The sequence below is a fragment of the Zonotrichia leucophrys genome, chromosome 4 (genome assembly GCF_028769735.1).
Source record: "Zonotrichia leucophrys gambelii isolate GWCS_2022_RI chromosome 4, RI_Zleu_2.0, whole genome shotgun sequence".
Lineage (NCBI taxonomy): Eukaryota > Metazoa > Chordata > Aves > Passeriformes > Passerellidae > Zonotrichia > Zonotrichia leucophrys.
This window is the reverse complement of record NC_088173.1, coordinates 22933667-22949657: the sequence shown is the minus strand read 5'-3', so window position 1 is coordinate 22949657 and position 15991 is coordinate 22933667. Positions and strand designations below refer to the sequence as shown.

General features: G+C 35.4%; 1 protein-coding gene across 2 annotated transcripts in view; it reads left to right on the top strand.

The window, feature by feature from the left end:
* GLRB (glycine receptor beta) overlaps positions 1–15991 on the top strand; it is a 47080-nt gene that overhangs the window by 13796 nt on the left and 17293 nt on the right. For both annotated transcript variants that reach the window (XM_064710785.1, XM_064710784.1), the window contains exons 4-7: positions 1704–1771; positions 8248–8477; positions 11544–11626; positions 14337–14477. In XM_064710785.1, coding sequence (XP_064566855.1) covers positions 1704–1771; positions 8248–8477; positions 11544–11626; positions 14337–14477 — 522 coding nt within the window. The remainder of the gene's footprint in view (positions 1–1703; positions 1772–8247; positions 8478–11543; positions 11627–14336; positions 14478–15991) is intronic.

Sequence of the window (15991 nt, the reverse complement as noted above, 5' to 3'; positions counted from 1 at the left end):
TATCACTAGTATGAAAAATTTGGAAATCTTAAATGTTTATTGTGCTTTTGAAGAGGCTATTTTCAGTTCTATGTAACAGTTTTATAAACTTATTAAACTCAATTCTCAGCAAGTATACTGCTTCTTTCTTATTCTCTGTAGAACCATATTTATATGTTTTCAGCACTGAGTCTTGTCACAAAGAATAAATGTCCACCCTCTTCTCTACCTGTGCTTCAGCATAATCAACTTGTAATCACAAAGCATGGTGCAGATTTCTTTATATTTTTGATAACCCTTCTGGCAGTCTGGTAAGAATCAAGACAGAAGGGAAAGGGAGGACATGTAATCTTAACTCAGAAGGAGGTGGAAGAAAAAGAACATTTTCTGACAAGTAGTTTGCCCATGTTAAAATGTTCCTCACACATGAGTGATTTTCTTGGATGGCACATCCTATTCAAATCTGGAAGAGAGAGTACACTCTTGGCTACTAGTGATGTGATGGGTGCTCTGTCTCATGCATCAGGCATTAAAAGAAATATTGTGCTTACTGCATAACCGAAAGCCTCACACTTTAATAGTCTGATTAAAAAACCAAACCAAACAAATTGGTTTAACTGAAGAAGTGAAATTTTATGTTCATAAATTTCTGGTGACCAAGAGAATGAGTTTGAATTTATGTATTAAATGTGCGTAAAAATATTTTATGCAAACAAACATGCTATTGGAAGAAACGTTACTTAGCACTGTATTTGCTTAGTCTGTCAAAACAGTATTCATATATTCCTATATCTCTTTTGCTGCTGAAAGTAGGAAGAAACCCGCTGAGTATTTGTAACCGTGTAAGTTATATACCTGCATCTAGTGGACATCCTGACATTCATACCATAGAGGTACTAAATAAAAGTAGTGGTCCGTAATTAGTTCTCTCAATTATCAGGCCCCTTCTCCTTGCTCTGTGATAACTCTCTGTTAACACCAGATTAAATGACTGCCAATCAATTCCCGCAGGCTGACAGGGGGCAGATGTAGCAGCTGTCATACCATCCCTCTTCAACTACAGGAATCCTGGCTGTGGAAAAGAGAAAAAAATCCAGACCATCCTAATATCTTCACAGCTGCTGACTTCTAGAAATTTTTCTTGGTTAATTGGTAACCATTTCCAACTCTTTCAAACCAAGGCTACATAACTGTGAAAGCTGCAATAATTTTACCTGCCTGTATTCATATTTTACAGGCAGGTAAAGGCTTATGTACTTTACTTGCACAAAGAGGTATCCTCTTAAAGCATAAGGAAATACCTCATCATAAATCATAAACAGGTCGTTTGGGATGATAGTGTCATTATGACCTTGACAGTTAAAAGTGTCTGCTGCTAGGAATACTAATTGCCTCTATCCATTACACTGTGTGCAAAAGGAATGCTGGCTTACCCATTCTGAGATAACAGAAAATCGTGGAATTCAAACACTATTAATTTAGATGTATGGTCAGTGGAATACTGTAAGATTAGCTCTCTGGACCAAGGATTTTTATTTTTACCTTTTTCTTCTAGGTTAAAAAGAGGTTTAGTGATTTCTATTGACTTTAATTACTGTATATATACTAATTTAAAAAGATAAAGTTACATTGTGAAATTGTGATACCAGTATAAAGGAGCTTTAAATGAAAGATAATGTACCTTTACTGGATTGTGTAGCTCACTGGAATTATTTTTTTTAAAGGAATCCCAGTCGATGTTGCAGTTAACATCTTCATTAACAGCTTTGGGTCAATTCAAGAGACAACTATGGTAAGAGTGAAATTAAATTCATGTAGTACAAATGGAGATTTTCTTACTAAATTAAACTTCAGACTGAGAATTATGAACTATAAAATAGAAATATTTTTTGTGGTTGCAGACACTGAGAATTAAGTTAATGGGGTTAGTTACTGTCTGACTGTGCTTTATGTTGTAAACCTAAACCTATTAATATATTTCACTCTATATATGTCCACAGATTTAGAATCTATAGCTCTAGAATCTGATTTACATTAAAGGAAATCCATGGTTTCTAAGATGCAAGAGCTAGACTAATTTCCATAAGTTATTATGTTCACTGGAAGAACTCATTTGACAGTATGAGTTGAAGATCTTCCTGAGAGTTATTACATTGGTAGCTTGGTGTGTTATTCAAAAAACCCCAAACTAAGACTGTATATGAGAGAAAAAGAACAGAGGGGCATAAGGATGAAATGTATAGGTTCTTTATTTTATGTGGGTCTGAAGATGTAAATAAATTGTGATGGAATACAAGGAGCAGTAGTAAAGGAATAGGCTATCAATTACCATAGCCTTCCTGCTGTTTATTTACTGCGTGGGAAAGATAAACTGGGGATTGAAGTTTATAAAAATGTGTTTCCAGTTCAGCCAGAAAATTTCAGCATGTCCATAACAGGATGAAATAATCCTCATTGCAATTTTGACTTCTTTTGTTTCTTTGGGAAATAAAATCAATTTCAAAATATGAGTTCCTTCAGCAAAGTACTTTCTGATATTTTGGGACTTGCAGATCTTTTTTTGTCACATTGTCTCCAACAAATACTACCAAAAAGATTGCCAAAAAATGCATTTAGTTCTTGAAGATGTTCTGACCTGATCAGGTTTTCCTTTTGTGTAAAAAAGAGGGGAGTGCACCATGTCGTGCCAGTACATGGAAGCCTCAACCAAGACATGCACTGAGTGGGAGTTTTGAGGCATTCCCTGATCTCTTTGGTGGCCTGTTGCATCTAAGGCATTGAGGCAGTTCCCAAAATTAAGTTGTTTTTTTAATGCTGTGACTAAGGCAGCATTCTGACACATAATGGCAGAGAAGCAATAAACCACAATACCACTAATAAGCAATAAAACACATTTTTGTTGATGTTGGAAGTAAGTGCCCACTTAAAACTCAGAACCAACTTACATGTCACCCTAATGAAATTTCAATTGGACTGCAGAGACACTCCAAGTTGAAATGAATGGTGGCTGGAACAGTTTTGAGCAGCTTGGCCAAAAATTTGTTTCTTTAGCTAGCCGAGATTTATGTCTGATTGCAAATGATAGTAAGTCAACTAACAGCATTAGTGGGAAGTGACATTAAAATGAAAAAATGTAAGTTTGCCCAAAGGCCACAAGATTTATTTCTGAAAATAAAAAGAGAACTTGAATTTAAAGAGGGGCAGGGAGGAAGAGCAGGAAAGTAAGACTGAGATAAGTGTCTTAAGATATCCAGTATATTGGGCCAGATGGCCCTAAGTTTCTGAAATTAGTTGCATGCTTTAAAAAATGACTTTTAAAGAGGCTTTTTTACAATTCACCCAGATTCAGATAGTAACAAAACATGAATGTGAGAGATTTGCTTCCACCAGCCCCTCCAAAAAATAAAAGTATGCTCTCCACAACCATGTAAATATGCCTGTCTGTACCTTCCTGATATGGTCACTCACAAATTTCCTAGGATGTGCTGTATGATAAGTCATGCTCTCTGTAATAGAGAATATCAGACACCATCCTTACTTTATTTTATGCTTTCATTTAGATTTCTATGTCTAGCTGATCACCATGATAGTTAAGCACGTTTGTGTCAAATTTGGGTTACTTCTTGATTGCCTTAATCTAATACAGGAAGCACTGACAAAATTAGCAGACAATCTGTTCTTCCATGTATTATTTGGAAAACTCTTCCTGCTGCAGTGGGCACTGGATATTAAGGAATCACATCTCTCTTGGGGATAGGATTGTACTTGGTCTGGGTAATACACCGGACAGTAGAAATGGATCGCTTAGAATAGGAAAAGACTTGTACTTCTTGAATCACAGGAAAAATATTTCCTGGAGGTGAGGCACCAAAAATATTTCCTGGAGGTGAAGGGTCAGAGGGGCCTCTTGTGTTCAGAAAGTAGACATTTCCAGAAGTACCAGAACTGCTGCAAAAGTTCCTTGATGTTGGAGAAGAGAGTGACTGGCTGCATCTCTACTTTCTCTGGCATTGGTGAGAATCATGAGGAGTATTGATTTATAGACTGTCTCTAAAATTACCAGAAGCTACTAAACTGGTTGGAGTGATATCAGAATCTTTGAAATAATATATTTCTAAGTTTTTCAGTCAATGAATTATTGTGATGATGCTTTGCTCTCTAGCCACTGCTGGCTGTAATAATTGAACTCATAAATTTTTGCAAAATCTATGTCAGGGTAAAGCCATGCTAAAGCAATGATTCCTTGTTTTGTGTGATGGAAGTGTGGGGAAAAATAACAATGGGTACCAGATGACTGGAAGACAGGTTATGGTAGAAGATCCAACAAACAAATGTGCAGAGTGACAGTGAGAGAAGACCTTGCTTGCTGTCCTTCTGGTCCTGTGGTAATTATATTCTTAGCCATGCAGTTGGCTCATCCTCAAAGAGTTGAAATTAGCTCCTTCTGAGGTATAGTCCACTTAGATTTAAGAAAGGAGGGAATTTATTTATAGAAAATCATTGAAGATACTTTGTTTCAAAGCCAAAGAGTACCCATTTTTTGAGTCCTATGCCCAGAATCCTGTATCACTTTAATCAAGCCTTCATGAAGAATCTGAAAGGCAAATGCTTGCTCTGTCTTTAGAAAGGATAGTGTTCATTGAAGAGAACTGCAGTGCTTCCACACTTATCAAGCAAGTTTCTTAGAAAAAACTAAGCAAAAGAACTTGTGAACTACAGAGAGAATCAGAATTCATACAGATAAAAAGGAGAAGAGCTTACACCACAGCTGCTATGTTCCAGTAAGCTTCCTTTATCCTGAATCCTGTAACTTGCTTCCTTCTCTATCGTTAGACTCCTTGTCAAGGATCCCATGTTAACTCTGCTCCTGAGTTTTCGCACATTTTTTGAGACTGCAGAATTGTGGTATAATAGGTTGATTATGTCACATTTAGAAACTGTTTTAAACTGGATGACCAGTCAAGGATTCCTAGGGATAGAGAGTTTCTGGTATAAATACCCCTAGGGCTATAATTTTTTTTCTGTAATGATAATTTGACTTTCTGTCTACAGAATCTATGTTCAAGGTTTTTGCTTGCAGTGTGACCTTTCTTCACTGACTCAAGCAACAAAACTCCAGTTCTTCCTTCTCCTTTACTTTAAAATCTTACAGAAAGGTCTTTTTAATATTCGTGACTATTAAAAAAAATCCGTTTCCTTATTTTAATCTTAAAAATGATATTTTTTACTTCATTAAATGGAAACACTATTATGCTGCCTTTCTTTATGTGAGTGCATTTTGTGATCATCTATGTGCTCTGTTTTGCAGAGATATGTATAGGCTATGCTTGCTTTCTGGCCTGAGGTGGTTTTCTGGCCACATGCACACTGTTTAGTAGACTTCTGAAATATTTCCTAGAATGCCTCCCAACCTCCCTGAAAACGACTTGCCTTCTGTTGGAGTTACATGGGAAAACAAAGCCCTGTAGAATACTTCTGTGTTTCCTTCTACCTGGCAGGTCCATCCTCATCTGATGTTGATGAATGTCTCTTCCATCCTCTTCCCCTACTTTCAGCCTTTTTAGTTGCTATTTGACTCTCCTTTACTATAAAATGCCAATCACTCTGCAAATTCAAAAAACATTTACAAAATGTACACCAGGAAGACCATGTGCTCCATGCAGATTGTTTCTTCAGCCCCTGTTCAACCTAATTCTAATACACTTACTGAATCTTAAAATTCATTGTGCAAATATGAGAGGGCTGGTCACAGACTTCTTTCAAAGTGAATTCTTACCAGATCATAGTCTTTATTGCTGCCAGATGCCGTGAGGGTGCATGCTCTTCCAAGAAGCAGATTTTGCACATTGTTGTCTGGCTAGCCACAGTTTTGTATTGTGACATCTCTTTGCTTTTTTTTACATTCTCTGGATTGCCCCAAGTATGTGGTGGCCTTCCTCTCCAAGTATCCCTGTCAACGTCTCTACTTTGGGCCTGAACCTCCCCATTTTAGATTAATGAGATTTTTCTTTCTCTGAGTTAAATGGGAACAGACTCAAGTTCTTAAAATGTCCAAACATCTGATTATTTGGTGTTTAAGTTCATTTGTAATAGAGCAAGGAAGGAAATAAAATAGCATCCACCTGATCTTACTTCCAATTCTTATTTTGCCAGTGCATTCTGCTTTTCAGTGATGTAAGCATCTCCTTCTACTGAATGGGTAAGCTGAAGGCAAGTGTTGCACAGTGCTTATCATTTGCCTATGGCTTTTAGAAGGCATCTTATTTTGTTTGAAATTAGTGTAATGCACTTCTTTGTGGGGAAATTGAATTCAGTGTAACCACCAGTGTAATGCTTGTGAGCATGAATGGTATGCAGTATTTATCTCATATGGTTTAGAGTATTTTTTTTCACTGAGAGAAGAAGTGCATATGGAATGGGAACTTCAGCAAGAAGCAAGTAAAGGAAATTTTCAATTATTTACATATAATTGAAAAGATGCTTTCTGAGATAATGACCTGAATTCCCTCCAATTATGAAGCTTCTCTGTGAGAGCTTTCCAGTACAAATTCACTTTATATTAACCCTTTTTTGCTTCTTCTTCACCTTGGCAAGACAACATAGGTATTTGGATAAATAAGACTCAGACTATGTATATTTTTTCCAAAACCAACTACCAACAAATAACAAGCACTGAGTTTTGATGCTTTGCTTTTCCTTACAATGCAGTAAGAAAAAATATTACACAGTACAGTGTAATAAAGAAATACTTGGGCTGATTTAACTGGTGGACTGGACATGGGAAAGTGGGCACTGTATTTAACTATACAGAGCAAATCAGAATAAATTATTCTGCATAAGGTCTTAGCCAAGTGGACTCTTTCTGGTTGAAGTTAGGATGACTGTCTCATCATGGCACCTGCTCTGGACTGTAAATGCAGTAAGTATAGATAAGATAGATATAGATAGATATAGAAGATAATTCAGTTGTATCAACAAAATGCATGAGAGTAATTGACACAGAAAGTAAAAAACTTTATAAAATTTTTTTGTATGCAGAATCCATTAACAAACCAAAAATATGTTGAGAATCTTCACTCCCATATTTCTAGCATTTTGGTGTAATTTTAGAGCAGTAGCAGTGTTTTCACTGCTCTGAAAGACACAGCCCTTATCTCAGGAGGTTTTGTACCTAGTAGACAATTATGAAAAAGCAAAGCACACTATAGAAGGCAACTGTGAAGACTGGAGATAGAAATAATCTTACATACAGAATTTTCATTCATTTTTTTGGGTTAGTTTAACTTTTTTTTCAACAATAACTTTATCTCTGTATGTGATCTGCCTTGTTTACATATACATCAAAAAGAGGCGCTGGCTTAAATGTAAATGTAAAAAACAAAAAGGCTTAAGAGAAAAGACTGAAAAATCCTAGCTGACATTCTAGGTCAGATTCTTGCTTTGGATGCACACAGCTTTCACTAAGCACAGAGCACGTGCAGGGTATCATTTTGCCCTGAGACACAGGCTACTCCAGTTCCCAAAAGCAAAATTAGGTTCTCATTGAGCATGGCTCTACTACTGTCATTCCTTCAGCCAGATTCCTACTGATTTCAGAAGGAGATTTCCTCTGTAAAGCCTTGATTTTTGTCTCTTTGAGACTGATTCTGTTTTTCCTTTCATACCTGCTACCTCAGTATTTATGTTGCAAGCTGTCATCAGTTTTCCTGTTACCAAGATAGTCCCAGATCACTGGTAGAAGGTCTGAGGCTGTATTCTGGGTGTCTAGTATAAAATCTATTACCTACCTGGTTTGTTTCCTGCTTTTATAATAAGTTTTGCCATCAGAGTGCCACAACCAAATGGAGAGTAAACTGGAATTGGCACTCACAGGATATCCTGAAAGATGTGATATCATGCCTACTGCCTGCAGCCATTTAGTGCAGTCAAGCCATGGCCTCTCTCTGCCCTGCTGCATGCTTTTCTCTATGCCTGGGTAACAGGAGCTTTTACTGAGGGAATGCAAAAATTACTCTGGAGTGGCAATTTGATCCTTTGTTTAAGGAAAGTTGCTGTATTCAAAACCATGAGTGAGATGTAATCTGTTTGTACTGAAGTCTGTTAAACATAATACTTTGTAATGTAATTTGAATAGTGATTACTGTCTTTGTGATAGAAAAATCAGGGCATAATTTTTTCTCTTCCAAGTCTGGTGGAATGGTTTTATTTCTCTGTGGGGTTTTTGCTAGACTTTTGGCTAGTCTAATGTTTGTTTATTCTTCTGATCAGGATTATAGAGTCAACATCTTTCTAAGACAGAAGTGGAATGACCCCAGACTGAAACTGCCCAATGACTGGAGAGGTTCAGATACACTGACAGTGGACCCAACTATGTTTAAGTGTCTTTGGAAGCCAGACTTATTCTTTGCAAATGAAAAAAATGCTAACTTCCATGATGTCACACAAGAAAATATCCTTCTTTTTATATTTCGGGATGGAGATGTCCTAGTCAGCATGAGGTATTTTATTTAAATGTTTCCACTGTTTTTTTAAAGTGATTTTATGTGAAGCATGTATTCTGTATTAGCCTTAGTATTGTAATACAATGAAATTTATATGAGACAGTTTCTAAACAATGCTGCAATAACATGTGTAAAGAAATCAGATGATAGCGCTGCAAGTGTTAGAAATTTGATGTCTATATACATGATAACCTAACACACAGAACTAACTAAATTTGAACCCTTTTGATAATTTCTTAGGTTCCTAGAAGCATAGTGGAGTGGATAATATATCTGAAATATAGCCTTCAATAAAGCAGTATATGTTGCACACTACTTGAATTTTTACAGCAACTAAAGTAAACTATGATTATTTGCTAAAGATATAGGGAAAGCAGATATTATAAAATTTGTGAATATGTATGTTTTGTAAAAGTACTGCGAAAAAATCCTGATTAATTTCTATGCCTCACTGGATATAATTCTTTTCAGAAGCCTCCAAATTGCTGTTCAATTGGATTGCAATTAACATATACCTTTTTGGTGCTTGAACTTGGTTTATCAAAGGTATACACAATGACACAAAAATAGTCATCCACTTAAACCAGCAAATTAGTTGATTAAAAGGGAGGTGATAGTGAATTACAGATATGGAGAGTTTATAGTTTACAGTTTGTAGAGATTAGGCTAAATTTTCTAACAGGAAGTGAATTTTCTTCTAGTGTGTGCTGTAACATATTGCCCTGATAGACATGAAAATGATTTCTGAATATACTGCAACATTACCTTTAAGAGGGAACCACTTGAGAAGCTAGGTTCACATGAGCTATTGCTTCCTGCAGTAGAAATGGATGGAAAAAAAGAGAAACAATATGAAAGAATTTGGGTTCTTTTTTTACCATTTCAAAACAGGGTGAGAAAAATCAGTCTCAAGACTATTGCTGGCAGTGATCAGAAAAGAAAATACATTGGGCAATCAAAGCATTTCATTTTGATTGCTCTGAAGGTCTTGGTTTTGATTTCAGCTGCTTCTGTAGTTCTGAAGTGTGTAGAAATTAATATTTCAAAGTAGAAAATAACTTCCAGCTATGAAAGAAGTTTCCCTTTTGAAAGAGCAAGTGTTAAATAAAACACTGAAATATTTTTCAAATATTTTTGCTGGGTTGCAGGTATTTATAAAGGAGCTCAATAGGAATGGTTAACGATTAGTGAATATTGAGTGAATAATAATGGAAGTGTTTTGGATAGAAGACTATCTCTGAAAATGTGCAAAAAAGAAAATCAGCTTCAATAAAGTTAGGAATTATTGCCATATTCTAAAAATACTCTGTTTATTTTAATAGCACACTATTTTCTTACATTATATGTATGCAGGTAAGATGAATTATTTTAGGGACTGTGGTTTGATTACATTTTTAAAATATGTAATTTCTATGTCTTGTGTTTCTAGTTTACAGAGGTATTATCATGTATAAATGAAAGACTCTCCAGTTATCAAAATACTTTATGGCAAAATTTATATGAGAGAAAGCTCTTGCACAAATAGTTAAGAATTAGGAAACTGAATGCAGGAATAGACAGCTACTGCTCACATCAGGGGAAGTAAAAGAGTTGACTCCCCCCCCAAAAATAAATCTATTCTGTGTTCTGTGCTTTTCAACATAAATCATCTGAAAAACTGAATTTGCAAGTGCATTTGATGATACCAAAATATGCAGAACAGTAAAGATAAGAGACAACAGTGAGAACCACAAGTCAATCTAATGACTAAGCAACAAAGCATGGGATGAAATTCAATGTAAACAACTGGAAATTATGCATGAGGGAAAAAATTATTTTAACTTCACATAAAACCTGATTGATCTAGAGTTGGTTATTTCCAGCCAAAAAAATTAGCTTTGAGTAGTAGTTGATAGTTCTCTGAAAATGTCAGCTAATAGCTCAGTACTATTTGAGAAAGTGAATTGAATTCTTGGAAGTATTAGTGATTAAAGTCATGCCAGTGCATAAAAGTATGCCATACTTACATTCTGAATGCAATTCTGGTCTTCCAGCTGTAGGAGGGGAGGCAAGAACAGTCAAAGGTGTGGAACAGCTGAGAAAGGCTGAACTTTTCACACTGGAAAAAGCAAAATAATTGAGGTAGTGCCATAGAGGTCTCTAAATCATGGACGGCACAGAGAGAATGGATGGGCATTGATTTTTTGCCTTCTTTTACAGTGAAAAACTATGAGACAGACTGAGGATAGATAAAAAGGCATGATTAGAGTGTATTCTTTGCTGCAAGATTATATGCTGTGCATATTAAACTTTATGTGCTGTCAGGGTTTAACCCCAGCTGGAAACTAAATACCATTCACTCACTTCTTCCTGGCCTCAGTGGGATGGGAAGGAGAAGCAGGAAAATAAAGGCCGTAGAAGTTGTGGGTCGAGAACAGCTTAAAAATTGCAGCAAAGTAGAACAAAATAAAAGTATTAATTCTAATACTAATTGTAATAAGAGGAACGAAGAAGAGACCTGTGCCAGCTACTAGGGAAAAAACTAACTGTCCCAGGTGAAACCAGGACACTTAGATTCCAGAAAGCAGCTGAAAGCAAAACAACTTCTTGGAGACAAAAAAATCTGTTGATGTCCCTTAAATACCGAAGCATCCCTTCTGGTTTGGGAAGCCCTTGAGCTGCAGCTTTTGGATGCTGCTGGATATCTGACAAAATAGCACTTCCATATTGCTGCTGTGTCATATTCTTCTTTAGAAGTCTGTCGTTGGCCAATGCTGGAGACAGGACTCTGGTCTGTATGGACATTTGGTTTGGTTATTCTATGACCTATATGTATTTTGTCTTGTATTAGTAGTTCTTTAATTTGTGAGCTTCTATATGTTTAAAACCCTCTATAAAATTGTATTGTCTTATTTTATACTAGAGAGATCTCCATTACAAACTGCTAATTATGACTTCTAAATTTTGTTTCTGCTGTTTTACAAAGACAAAAATCGAAAACCTTTTATTGTTTTGTTTCCCATGGCCATCTACTGCTTACCTGACAGCTCACACAGTTTTTAAATTCCCTTTCTGTATTTTCAGATTGTCTATTACACTGTCATGCCCTTTGGACTTGACCTTGTTTCCTATGGATACACAGCGCTGCAAGATGCAATTGGAAAGCTGTATGTAAATCACTCTGTCCATAAAAACAGTTCTCTTCTAGGCATGCATGAGAATCAAACAAAAGTTATTAATTCTGTTTACTTCATCTAAACATTTTTAATCATGAAATTGATACTCACTGCTTCCTACCAATGTACATTTCCCTACTAAAGATGTTTCTTACTGTTATGGCACTGTGCACTCTTAGTTTTGGCTTTTGCTATCAACCAGAATGATAGCTGACGCCTTTTATAAAAGCATTTACAATAAACTCAGATAAATGGAAACATATCATTTGGAAAAAAAAAATGATTTTTGCCAGATGGTTTTGACTTCCACAACCTGTGCCGCTTCTTAGGTTTGGGGTCCTAATGTATCCCCTTGCATTGATGAAACATTGCTTTGTTTGGAACTCCTTTAATATAGTACCAAAGGAAAAGTATTTGATGCCAAAGCAGTGAGATCATTTGGTATCAAAGCTTTTGAAACTGGCTTCAGGATGTGTTGTGGATGTAGTCAGGAATCTATTCCTGGTCTCCAGGTGATTTAATCTTACAACAGGGCAGACAGGTCACATCTCTGAAGGGCTTCATGCCATGCTGTAAGTTGCAGACAAATGTTTCTGAAATCCATCTTCCTTTCCATGCCCCAAGTATGTAGGTGTCTACTCACCTACAGCTTTTTCCAACAGTTTATTCCTTGGTGATCCCACTTTCATGGTAATTCTGTTTTCCAAAATAGGCATGACCATGAAGCAGAGGGAAGGAAGGTGACCTGTTCCAGTCTGCTCCTGCTGTAACATATAAACTTGTTCAGCTCTAACTCCAGCAGGTCTGGTGGGAAAGGTGAGGTTAGGGAAGAGAAGTCACAAGTGAAGAAATAGTAAGTTTAGCCAAAGTTGGGCAGGGTATCACAATATGGACAAGGATAATAGTAGTAGTAATAGTAGTAGTAGTAGTAGTAGTAGTAGTAGTAGTAGTAGTAATAATAATAATGATAATAATGATAATGATAATGATAATGATAATAATAATAATAATAATAGAATTTTACAATTTAGGTTTTGATTGTCAGCATTTGTCTTTAGAATTTTAGTATCTCCATAGTAATTTTGTTCATCACTACTATGTATATACATTAGCTGGAGTAAGCTATTAATGAAAAACTCAGGTCAGTTTGGGATTAAACTGGAATTAGTAATGCTAATAGAAATTCACTAAAGGTTTCTCAGTCCAGCAAGTCCACTAACTTTACAAGAGTTAAAAGATATGGTCATGCAAGGAGAAACTACTCATTAAAAAAAATCATGCTAAGATGATATAATCAAATGCAATAAATTTGCTTCTTTGAAAAGACTGTGCACTAAACTTCCTTCTACCTTTTGATTCAGTTATCAAAAGTAAGAAAGGTACCCATGACTTCCTATCTGTCCTTCCAGTTTTCCCTGCTAGCCATTGGTAGTTTTATTCTTAGGTTTTTTTCAAATCAATATTTTGGTTTTACTTGCTAAATTTCAAAATCAAAAAAGGCCAGCAGTTGTTACTAGGATGTTCTCATATCCACAGTTATAATCCTCAGTTCTGCATATTCTCTATAGACACAATTTTCACTCTCCAGTAATTGTTATCATAAAGGATCTTGGCAGTTTTGTGATGTTCTGTGTGTTGGAACAGGGTGAAAATGATTTTATGAGTGAAAAATTAAAACAATTTTTTATAGTGTATTATATTATGAAGCTTTGAAACATTGTGATTTTTATTAAATTATTGTGAATCATAAAGACATCATTTATGAACAGTTTCACTTTCTTAATCACAGCTGGTTTTCAAAAATTAAAAAGAATAATCTAATGCATCCAGAAAAATAATGGCTCTTTAAACGTTTTTCTCAGGCTTTGAACTGCAAAATGATGCATTTCAACTCCATCGTTTTTATGTTTCCTCATCTGTGTTTCCATCTAACACGCATTATCTCTGTTTGAATTAAGTTAATCTTTAATGAACAGAAGGTAGCAAAAAAATGGCTTGTAAATCATGATTCTGATTATGCATATTTAATCAATACTGCTTTATTCTTGAATATTGTGAGTCTAACTTGCACTGCCTCTCACTTGGTGCTGGTGTGTATAATATGATTTGTGCACTCAGAGGTTTGCTGAGGTCTGTCTGTCCTCAGTGGGTCAGGAAGGCACTGAGCTGATTTCTGTAGGACTGCTCATGTGCTCTAATTCCTGGGCAAATATTTCCTGAATGGCAATGTTGCCATGAATCAGGGCTTTTATCCAAGAAAATAAGCAGTGTGGTCGTTCTACACAAACATGAAGATTCATCACGGTAATTGAGTTGTTAAATTCTTTTGAAGTTACTCAGACTCATTAAAATTCATCTTGTTCATATTTTTGCTGAAATAGAGTATGAATGAGTATGGAGGCTTGAAAGCTGTGCAAAATACTGCTTTGCTTTCTTTGTGTGAAAAGTACACCCTGTAACAAATACCTCTTAGTCATCCTAATATTGCTGATAATGTAATGTTTCACCCACTAAGTCCCAACTTCAGCCCACATAAAAATGCAGCTGCAGATTATTTAATTTTTGTATTTATTTATTTGAGCAGGAAATAAACAGAAAAAGACTGAAAGATATACAATACATATATGCTAGGTTTTCTTGCAGAGTTTACTGTGATTGAGGTGGATCTTTAGACAATTATTATTATACTTTTTTCTTGCAGTTGGTTACACAACTGATGACTTACGGTTTATCTGGCAGTCTGGAGATCCTGTACAGCTAGAGAAAATTGCTCTGCCTCAGTTTGATATTAAAAAGGAGGATATTGAATATGGTAACTGTACCAAGTATTACAAAGGCACAGGTAGGTAATATAAGTTATTTCCTTGGTAAAAAACTCTAAGCTTCCTTCAATTACTGTTTATAGTTAATGGTTAATATTCCAGTCCATGTTTTCTGGGACAAAATAGATTACTTTTAACTACTGAGTGGTGCATATAAGTTTAATATGTGAATATAAAAGTTCAATAATTGTTATAATAATAGTTAAATAATTTGAACTATTATTCTAGTTCAAATATAGAAATATCCAAGTTGAAGAAGAGATTAAATGTTACAGATATCATAGTCTTATTATCTCCATTTTATTTCTGTGGTCCTAATACCTGTTTATACTTGTAAATATCAAACTTTTCTGAAGGATTGTTCATACAGAATCATGCCAGTTGGAGCAAAGTGGGTAAATTTTGATTTTCTGGTTAGGCTTTTTTTCCATAAGTGGATGGTACTAGAGTGTAATTCCAAATGCTTCACCCTACAGATTCTTCCTTTTTCTAACTGTTCTCGAAATTCTGTCATTTTTGAAAGCTGCTTCCAATCCTCAGCCTTCTGTTTATTTATTCCTATGATTATGGTTTTAATGTTGGCACAAATTTTTCAATGGTTTTCTGCTTTCTGGGTTTTAATGATTTACCTTTTTCACATTGATTGATTCATGCTAACCATTATATCCAAATGACTCACGCTATGACAACCATAGGTCTCTCTACAAGACCAGCTGTATTTTAGTCTGTGCTTTTACATCATGGGAATAACTCTTCTGTTAAAACTCAGTTGGGAAGTCTGTGGTGCTGCAGTTTCTGAAGACCCTCTGAAAGTTTCCTGTTGGCAATTCAGCTGAAGTGGAGGCTCTGTTACTTGCAGTTGCTCCTGTGGTAGATTCCAAGCCTGGAGAGATCTCAAGGAATCTTAGCAGATCTCAGAGTTAAGAATTTAATTTGAAAAGATAATGAAAATAAAAGTGAGCTTTGGTTTTTAACTGCAAAATGAGTGAGATCTCATGCTGATAACATAATTCATCCACTCTTCATAGGTGATTTATAATTTGTAAATAATAAGAAATTAGCTCTCTTCAGAAAAATTCTGATTTTTTGAAAGCATATCTAGCAGCTAGCAGTGATGGCATTCAGAATATGGCAAAACTTTTCTTAGCAGTGAGAGAAATATTTTGTTCCTAGTTAAAAAATGAAATTACTGAAAAAATTAGTACGTAAATTAGTAAAAACTAAAGAAATGGATCTTGCAGTTCCCAAATGAAATCCATACAAATGGGAAAATTGTAAAATGTGTATACTATTGTGATTATTTTGGGGCATGCCCTAAATCTGAAATTAAATGTCTAAAAAACTTTAGATAGGAATCCTATTTTAGGAACCCTACGTTTTTAGGAAGAAAAAATATTTAAGAATTATACACAAAGAAAATTATTGGTGTTTTCCCAAGTTTCAGCGGGTTGTGACCACCAATGACATGGTGCAAAATGTTCAGTAAAATATTCTCTGTGTGTGTGCTTTGAACATTAAAGAAAGACCATGAGGG